The sequence below is a fragment of the Athene cunicularia genome (genome assembly GCF_003259725.1).
Source record: "Athene cunicularia isolate RWA chromosome 1 unlocalized genomic scaffold, athCun1 chr1_part2, whole genome shotgun sequence".
In the NCBI taxonomy this organism is placed as follows: Eukaryota; Metazoa; Chordata; class Aves; order Strigiformes; family Strigidae; genus Athene; species Athene cunicularia.
In genome coordinates, this window is record NW_020799092.1 from 20,064,588 (window position 1) to 20,074,525 (window position 9,938).

Here is a 9,938-nt window from a genome sequence, read left to right on the forward strand (position 1 = left end):
CTTTTTTTTTTTTTTTTTTTTTTTTTTCCCTTCATCCCCTACTTTAGATTCTTCTTTCTTTTCTGACTCCTGGAGCAAACAGGATTCAAAATCAAATTTGTGAAGTTCTAGATACAGATCTTATAAGACAGCAGGCAGAACATAATGCTGTTGACATTCATGGGCTAGCTAACTATATCATCAACACTATGGGAAAGTTATGTGCTCCAATAAGAGACAACGATATAAAACAGTTAAAAGCAACTGACAATATCGTAGAATTACTGAGGTTGGTATATGGATTTTTTTTTTTTTTGAGGAAAAACCTCTTCTCAGAAAGAGTACTGGGCAGTGGAAGGAGGGGGGTAAGGTCTTAAAAGTCTTAAAATTGTGTCAATTTACATACGCCTGTTCTCAAACTATAGGAAAACATTGTTGTACATAAGCATTAAAGGAGTTATGACGCACTGACCAGAATATTATGTGTATCTTACTTTGTAATGAAATGGGTTGAATGCCTATATCAAACACTACCAGCTCTGAGTATCTAAGGCACTGAAAAAGAAAAAAAGCACTCTTGCAAATATCTCCATTTTGGAGACTGCTTTTTCAGCCTTGTTCATTCTTACAAAATTTAAACATTGCATTTGTACTGTGTCTTCTGAACTGTTCGTTGCATGCTTCATCTAGGAGGCCAAACTTTGGATTTAAAATCACTTCAATAAAGCTCTGATTACTTAAATTTGAGTTAAACACTTTCATAAAAGGACAGAAATCAGTTTATTGCTCCTTAGGAGCACTGAAATACTGAGAGTAAATGGTATTTGTTGTTCTGTTGTTTTATTGAAACTTGGATCATATGCAGGGACCAAAGCAACTGAGTGAGAAGGATTTTTTTTTTTTCTCTTGGTGCAACAGGAGTGACTAAAAAGTTAAAATGTGTTCATTTAGGCTAAAATGTATCAACTGATAGAGTTCTTGAAAATCCTCTTTCTGTTAGTGATGCTATATATTTGTCCTGTTCTTTGTAGCTTACACTAAGCCTTATACACTACACTCCTTCAAGTATCCTGGAAGATAGGTAGCATGTCTGTTACACTGAAATATCAGTGAAGGAGCTTACTTCTCCCGGAACTGAAATTAAAGTGCTGATGTAGGTTTACCTCACATGTGCTAGTTAAAATCAGTAGACTGTTATGATAACTGTCAAATTTTCAACTCCTCCTTTCAGACAAATATTCCATGTTTTGGACCTGATGAAAGTGGATATGGCTAATTACACAATTCAAAATCTTAGGCCATACCTTCAGCGTAATTTGGTGGACTATGAAAGAACAAAATTCCAGGAAATTCTTGAAGAAACACCCAGTAGGTATCATGCTGTATTTAATTTAAATATTTCTTTAAAAAGCAGAGTATTTAAAGACATGTTATAAAATCTATCAATTACAATTAATTTGGAGGAAAACATCCATCTCTTGTCTGGATCTAACTAATGCAAAAATTGACAGGCAAGCTACCAATGGGCAATTGCTTAACTTGCTATAAAGTATGTTTATCCATAACCTGGGATGCTTTTGGACAAATGTGTATTTGCTGAATTGTTTGGTATCTGAAAAACAAACAAGCAAACAAAGGCTCTTTCTGTATGGAGGCAGGAGCCCGACATACTGAAAGATGAGACTTTTTTTTTTTTGTATGCAGTAAGTCTGTTGTTAGTGTGAAGCAAACATGTAGAACCAGTTAGTGTGCCTGAAAGTTGGAAGGGAGAGGATCAATTTTCTAATAAACAAAAGGCAGGCTCTGAGGAAGACTTCTTAGGTAATGCAAAGTCAACTTGATCCACTATTACAAGTTTTGTGTAATGTGGCTAAACAGTGTTCAGGAAAATGTATTTTCCAAGAAGAAGTAGTAAACTTACTACCATCTGGAGCAGAGGCTTCTAAGTTCTTCTAGAACTGTGAGCCACTGATACAGCCTGCAGTGTTTATATATGCAGAAAAAACTTTAAAAGCATTTCATCTGCTGTTAATATAGTTTATCCCCCTTCACCTCTATTTTTCACTCCTATGCCCCAACTATTAAGGGGCCCCCATGAAAAAGGGGGAAAAAATGCTTTGGGAACTTGGGCTTTAAGGCTTTTTTTACCCCAAAAATCTTGACTGAAGTCTAACAGTCTGTTGTTGGGTTTGTACAAGCTAGCTAGAATATTAAGGTGACCAAGGGAAGATGATCAGTGGAAAAAAGTGAGAGAACTTAAGTGTGTGAAGACTCATCTGTCCACTATGTTTGTTTAGTTTTCAGAATTTCAGTAGTCTTGTTTGTATGTACAACTCTTCCCCTCGAGGTGGTGCTGCTTTTGATGAAAGCATGCAGTAAATTTATGCTGTTTTGCAATGCTTAGGTGCCCTGGACCTCACAACGGAATGGATAAAGGAATCAATAGAAGATGAATTGTCATCTATTTCTGATGAATCTTCATCATCCTCTGGTGCTGATAGTAGCTCTAAACCAATTATTAGTCCTACACTGGTGCTAAACAATGGCTACTTGAAACTGTTACAGTGGGATTATTGCAAAACGATTCCAGAGGTAAGAAGCATATTTCAGTGTCTTCAGGTTTGTAGCTATATGAAAAAATTGGTGTAGTTTAATAATCCTGCTATTGATGACAATATGTCAAGTATTCTCTTGAAGTTGTTAAATTTCTGAATAGTGAATTTGGAGGGTATATGCATCTAGTTTCTGAAATAGGAGATAGGCAAGTTAACAACTAGAAAATAACAAGATGAAGGTTGTTTCCCAGCTATCCAGTCATAGCTCACCAGCTCCACCCTAAGAGCAGCCTGGGCCACAGTCAAAGGCAGGGCAGAGTACTTGGCTCGATTTGTCTTTGAGAGAAGAATGACTATAGCATCCTGTTTTTCTAACAGCAGCAGGAATTGGTGGGATCACTCTTGCTTTAGAATGGAATTGGTTAGAAACTTGAAGCTCTCCAAAGTAGATATTCACCCTTTCTCAGTGCATATTCTTCAGGAATCAGTGTTCATTTTTTTTCCCTCCAGCTCCTGATTACTGACCTCCAACTTTCCATAAAGCCAATTTGAAACTGGCCATCAGTCAGGCCTAAAATTAGCATCTGTAGCAAGCACCTTAACTATACTTAGGGTGACCTGGCAAAGAATTTGCTAAATATATGGGGATGTATTGGTCAGTGGATGGAAGGGAAACCACCTCATTCTCACCTTCCTTTGAACAGTTCTGAACAAAAACTACACACAGGTATCCTCTAGTGGACCTAGTTTGTCATACTATGAAATTACTATCCAGCAGTTGAATGTTAATGCCCCTGTGCTGCTTAGAGAAGGGATTTGGTTAGGATGAACTCCAGCTACATCTTGCTGGGGGAATTATGTGTATTCTTGGTATGTTCAACTGGCTTTTTGCCTATAGCAGGTCATGTATTGCTTGCAGAACCTGCTCTGGTGGTTGAACTGGTGCTTGTCATGCACAGTTGTTCATCACTGTCTATCAGTTACAGATTATGGCATTTTTTGAAGGACAGCTGAATTCAGAAGACTATTCTGTCTGTAACATTGATCACTACAATGTCTCTGGATCCCCTGAGCATTCCACATCACAGGCTGAATTGTTGGTTGCAGATTTTTGTCAACAGTGATGAGGAGTAAGATGCAATGTCCTCTGTGTTGAAGGCATTACCTTTCTTTCCCACCACAGGCTTACTTCTGGTACTCAGATGTAATACCACTTTGTGCAATACATACTCGGGGTATTTCAGCTGCTCTCAATTCTGACTTTGCATATTTGTGATTAACAATATTAATGCTTCATTACTACATCCTGTATCTGTCCTTTTCCCTGCCTCTCTCCCTCCATATTCCTAAATAAGTATTACTGTTTCAATTTTAGACTCTAATAACAGATGAAGCTCGTCTTCAGGAGTTGAGAGAAAAGCTCAATCAGTTAAAAATCATAGCTTGTGTTTGTCTAATAACAAACAATATGGTGGGTGCAGCAATTGTGGATGTGCCTGATTTTGCTGACCAGCTGAAAAGGATCTCTGTTCCTCTTCTTGAAGGCATGAATAAGAAGTAAGTCCTTGTTTTTATCACTCTTCATATGTTGGTTTTATTTTTTAATAGGAAATACCAGGTGGATCTGAAAACCCTTGGAAACAATTAAAATGTCATGGCCAATGCTTGTTAATAATAGAAAGATAACCATTTTTAATTTAATAATCTATGTCTATATTCCTTTTGCAATATAAGTCTACTGTACGTTAGGCACATGTTTTCAAAATTATATTTTAGTGAAATCTTGATACTAGTCTGCAGAATTTGGAGCCTAATACTAAAGTTCATTAGTACATTTGTAATACTAGAGGGATTGTGGCAATACATTCACTAAATTGTCTTGCCAGTTGCTTCAAACTTTTTGTAGGTAGTTCAAGCTCTCTACTTATTTCTGCTACCACTTGCACTACAAGCAAGTCTATGATCTGAAAGAGTGTCTTATAAAATAATTTTCCACTTAGCTTTTTCTAATTAAATGCTGTGCATGTGGCCTAGGAAAACACCTAAGCATAAGGGCAAAATGAACTGGTGTCACTGCTGCACACTTAAAATGATTTTTCCAGTTTGAATCACAATTAAGTCCTTATTTTATCTACCACATGGGCATTTGTCATGTATCTGTAGATGTACATAAATCTGCAAAAGTTAACTCTTCTAAATGCTCTCATTGCAGAGAGCAGGTTGAAAATAGAAGGGAAACAAGTGAGGTCATCTTACAATCTGTGCTACAGAAACTGCAAAAGTTATTGTTCTTCTGTTTCTTTCAGAACTTTTGATTTGAAAGAGGCCCTGAATGGTATTGGTGTCCAGATTTGCAGCAAAGTGAACAGGTCTCTAACTGAAAGAGGTCTTCCCACTCTTACTGAAGAAATGCAGAATAATTTAATGGGTCAAATCGCTCATATTGTCGAGGAGAATAATCCTGTCAGTTCATTGATTGGTTAGTAAGATAACACATAATTGTCTTATTGTGTGTGTCTTTATATAAACTTACTCCCAGCAAGCTTAATCAGCTAATTATTTTTTTAAAGCACTTTCTTGCTGCAATAAAATACTGCAGTATTATTACTAGGTCAACTTAGAGTAAGGAAATGTTGTTTACTTATAGATAGTGTTCTTGATATGCTGCAGAGCATGGTTAGTTGCAGCTAGAAATAATTTTAATAGTGTCTCTATGAAGGAGCGTAGTTGTGCTAGTATTCTGGAGAAGAATTTAGAAAAATGAATGATCAGTCTCCCATCCAGTTCTGGGTTTAAACCTAGTGCTTTTCCTTTGAGTCTGCTTAATATTAGGTAATGTAACTTGTTGCAGCAGGTTTGTGCTGTGTCCACCTTGCAGGAACCAGCTTTAAGAAGCTTTCAGTACTGCAGCATAGGCTGGGGAAAGAATTATTACCTACACTGTTGGTTGGGGTTTGTTTTTTGTTTTACTGTTCCAATGTGCAGGGTGCTTAGAAAGTGAATATGGCTTCATCTTGGGTTTACATTTGTTCTGAGCATGCTTTATATTCTGTTTCAGACAAACGAATCCAGCTCTTCATGAGAAGCTTGCTTGCTCTTCCGAGTTTTCAGAAGTGTATGCCTACCATACCAGGAGGCCTTTCAGTGATTCAGATGGAGATGGAGCTTATTGGATCTCAGTATGCGAGCATTGTAAACTTTAATAAACAAGTGTATGGACCATTCTATGCAAACATACTTAGAAAACTACTTTTTCCTGAGGCACCAATGGGGAAAGCAGAAACACCTACCGATTAAAAACTATGACCTATTTCTCTCCCTCTTTTTTTACCTTCCAAGACATTGATCTGACTTTCCCACTAAGAACGGTCCACTCCAGTGGCTATTAATGAGTGAGAGCTTATAAAATTTTTGCAGATAGTTTCTGAAATTCACTGGAAATAAATTAATTTCAAGGACATACATTTTAATAGACTAGACTAAATTTGTTTAATGCATTATGTCACTTGTAATAACCAGTGAATTATTAGTTTTCAAGGCAAGCATTTATTACAATTTGCAGTGGGGAAGCTGGCAAAGTACTTTACTGTCTGGCCATCATTAAAACATAATGTTATAAAACATAATGTTTCAACTTAAATATATTTACATACAGCAATGCAATTATGAATTGAGTCACAATTGTAGATAAAATGTACTATGCTTACATAGTATTTTTGTAGAGCAACGTCTAATAAAACACTTATGTTTGTGAAAAGACTTCTGAAGCAAAAAAGTATAGCATAACTGCTTTTGTAACCAAAACCAGGTTCATCCTAGGCCAAGTTCTGGTACTCCTGCAATTACTTGAACCAGAACTTTGCCTGTTACATTAAGGAATTGCCAGTATTATATACTGTTTGGAGTATAGCAGTTAACAGAAGAAGCATTCACCACTTAAAAATAGGAATCATTCAGAAATTCTCAACTATAATTGAGAGTAATGATAACCACCTAAGAAACATGATGTTGGTGGGGGTGGAGTAAATGTCTGTATATAATGTTTATAAGCATTTTGTTTATCCAGTGGAGGTCATACAGATCTTAAATCTAATCTCTGATATGTGTATGTACTGATTTTTGATCTTAATGGGTATTAAGTATTTTTGTTAGGTCTTTCTGACTATTATTCCCAAAAGCACTTGACCTTACAGAGTACCACAGAGCAACTTCTTTTATATGTTGTTGGATGAGGGCATAAACTTTTCAAAACGTTCTTGGTTGTGAAAGCAAGAACTTAAATTATTAGTCATTCTTGAAAGTGTGATTAGATTCACTTTCACTGAGTATGTGAGAAATATGCAGTTTCCTTCCAATTCCTTTAGAAGAGACCCCAATACTTAGTCCCATTTAAGGCATCAGGAGTTTTGCATACAGAATATGTATAGGCTTGAAACTCAGAAATATGGAAGTAAATTCTGTAAGTTTACACAGGCTTTATTTTGCATATTTCAGATTACTGGGAATAGATACTGCTGGAATACATATTATTGACATGTTCTTGTCTATGAAATTGAATCGTAATTTACTTGAAAATGATCTTTTAATATATTACCATATAATAGTCTTTTTTAAATGTCATATATATAAAAAAACCCTCCATGTGGTACAAGTTAAGTAGCTTGTTTTTAATATTTTATACTACAATCTATTTTTTATGAAGAGACAAAAAAATTGCCCGTAAAAGCTTAATGTGTCACACAAATTGTGTATGTACATTACTATGTCTATCATAAAGGTCTAAAAAACAGGGCATTATTATCACTGTGGTTTTGTAGTCCACTTTTACAGAATTGTGTACTCTTTTTAGTAAGGGAAATGACTTCTAGTCAGTTGTTCCTCAGTGTCCAAGGACTTTGGTTACATGTACATGGTAAGAAACTTTTTTCAACATGCCTTTATAGAAAAGAAATCTCTCTAGTGCACTTCTGCTCTATCCCTTGTAAAAACATTGCACAAAATAGATTAATACATATTTTAAAAGGAAGTGTTTCCCGAAGCCTGAAAGACCTAAGAGAAAGGAACTCTTAGAATAGAGTAATTGTGCCACTAGGTAAAGTAAGCTTGCTCATGAATATGAAATTTTGATATGCAACTCAAAAATCATGGAGAAGAATGCATTTCAAAAGCAATTATGGGAAATTAAATCTTAGTGATTTGCTGCATCTTTAGAAATACCTAAACTTATGAGCTTCAGCCAAGAGGATTTTATGAACATTTGAAGATGACTTATAACATGATTTTGAACCTTTTATCATACTACTTTATATGCATTCTGTTGTAAAAATAAATACAAAACTATAGATCTTTAATGTACTGGGGAAACTGTCATGCTAGTTTTTACCAGTAATTACTCAAAAAATGTGGATTCCCTGGGTTTTTTTTGTGATTAAGGTGACTTGCAAAGGGCATTTTATAGCATGGCCTATGTTTCAAGTGATTGTTTAATGTATCTTAATTTTTATTTAAAGTTTCAAACATGGACGTTGCATCTGTTTAATGTCATGTGTTGCATGCTGTTTACGCTACTGTGGCTGAAAAGCACTTGCCTCTACTCTGAAGTTGTCCTTGTGAAACAAGATGCCATTCTGTAGCAGCTTTCTTCGTTGAAATACAAATATTTGAGGCTTTGTAAGAATTAAATTTTGTTTGTGATACCGCTGGTGGCAAAAAGTCATTATGCAAACTTTCTTAAATGTAATGGATTGTTAAATGCTGAAGATAAATGACTGCACTAATAATATGTTCTGACTCTTCTTTTTTTGTAATTTCTCAGTTGCAGCTGGAGTGTAGAGTACTGACTTTAATCCAGCTGCACAAATAACATTCACAACAGTCACTTGCTTAAACCTGACTTCTTGGAAGAAGGTTGTATTTTGTTTGGGTGGCAAGGTTTTGGTAGTGGGGAGGTTGCAGGGGTGGCTTCTGTGAGAAGCTGCTAGAAGCTGACAGAGCCAGTGCCAGCTACCTCCAAGCTGGACCCAACGCTAGCCAAGGCTGAGCCCATCAGTGACGGTGGTAGGGCCTCTGTGATAGCATATTTAAGGAGGAGGGGAAAAAAACCTGCTCAATGGCAGCCAGAACAGAGGAGTGAAAATGTGTGAGAGAAACAACTCTGCAGACACCCAGGTCAGTGAAGGAATTGTGAAGGCAAAGTTACACTAAAGAATACCTGAAAACTACAGTGCCGAATTTTCAGATCTGTAAAATCAGAAAAAAATTGCTTCTAATAAAGTCGGGGGGGTTTAAGTTATGCAGTAGGAACAAACATTTTGGAGTAAACAAGGCTGAAAGTTTGTGCTGTCTGATAGAGCTTGGGCTTCTTGTAAGTGATTAAAAAATGGGCAAAGAACCAATTCTTAACAAGTGCTTCGTTCAGAAACATAAGAACAACTCTAATCCTGTAACTCCTGCTTTTAATTTATTACAGTTTTCTATTGTGGAAGTAATTATGATTTCTGATTACATAATAACCACAGCTAGCAGACCAGGTTGCAGGGTAATGCAGGTTATCAGACTGAACTAATTGGTGAGCATGTAGTTAGTTAGATGGAAAGCTGTGTAGGATGTTGTGGCATTGCCATGTACTAAACAAACTCTCCAGAGGCTGACTGTCCGCTTTAGGCAGGAAAGTGAATGGAAGTAGTCTGAAATGTTGGTACTCTCATGTTTAACCTGGGCCTTTATGATCAGGATATGTGGAATCCAGACCAAACTCAGAAATTTATTCACACAATCTATGCCAGAGCAGATGTGTGTAAGTACTGTTTTCACACTCTGTTTTTAAAACAGATGCAACAATTATATGTGAGCTGACAAAAACTTACTGCCACAATAATGTTAAAGGATCACTAATGCTTCTTCTTAAATCTTACACGGGGGAAGATGAGCAGCCCCCTATTTGACTGGGACTTTAGTGTCTATAGCACCATGCCTTAAAAAAAAAGTCAGTTTGTAGGTGATCCAGCTACAGCATTCAACACTAAGATTGAAAAAAGACAATAATAATGCTTAAAGGTTATGCTCCACGTTGCTTTCCATGCTAAAAATCGTAAAAAAACACCCGTTAGTACCCTAATCTCTCTGTGCCCTCCTCTGCCGCCTCCACCTGCCTGCCCTTGGCCTGGTGGTTACCAGCTCAAGGATCCAGGGGGGTAACCCCCAAAGGCGGAAAGGTATTAAAGTCCCCTACGAGGAGGCAGGTAACGGGAGGAGGGGTCTGGAGGGCTGGACTGCCCTCAGCACAGCCCCCAGCCACCGCCCCCTTTCCCCGTCCGTCTGTCTGTCTGCACTCCCCCGCCCCGGGGCTCCCTGGGCCCGGAACCTTCGGGCGCCGCGCGAGTGCGGCGGGAGGAGCGGTTTGGC

General features: G+C 37.2%; 1 protein-coding gene across 4 annotated transcripts in view; it reads left to right on the top strand.

The window, feature by feature from the left end:
• TCP11L2 (t-complex 11 like 2) overlaps positions 1–8,313 on the top strand; it is a 13,799-nt gene extending 5,486 nt beyond the window's left edge. For all 4 annotated transcript variants that reach the window (XM_026868101.1, XM_026868102.1, XM_026868104.1 and 1 more), the window contains 6 exons: positions 48–268; positions 1,211–1,347; positions 2,384–2,571; positions 3,910–4,091; positions 4,841–5,013; positions 5,593–8,313. In XM_026868101.1, the coding sequence (XP_026723902.1) occupies positions 48–268; positions 1,211–1,347; positions 2,384–2,571; positions 3,910–4,091; positions 4,841–5,013; positions 5,593–5,831 (1,140 nt within the window). In that variant the 3' untranslated portion in view covers positions 5,832–8,313. The remainder of the gene's footprint in view (positions 1–47; positions 269–1,210; positions 1,348–2,383; positions 2,572–3,909; positions 4,092–4,840; positions 5,014–5,592) is intronic.
• Positions 8,314–9,938: the final 1,625 nt, after the last annotated feature.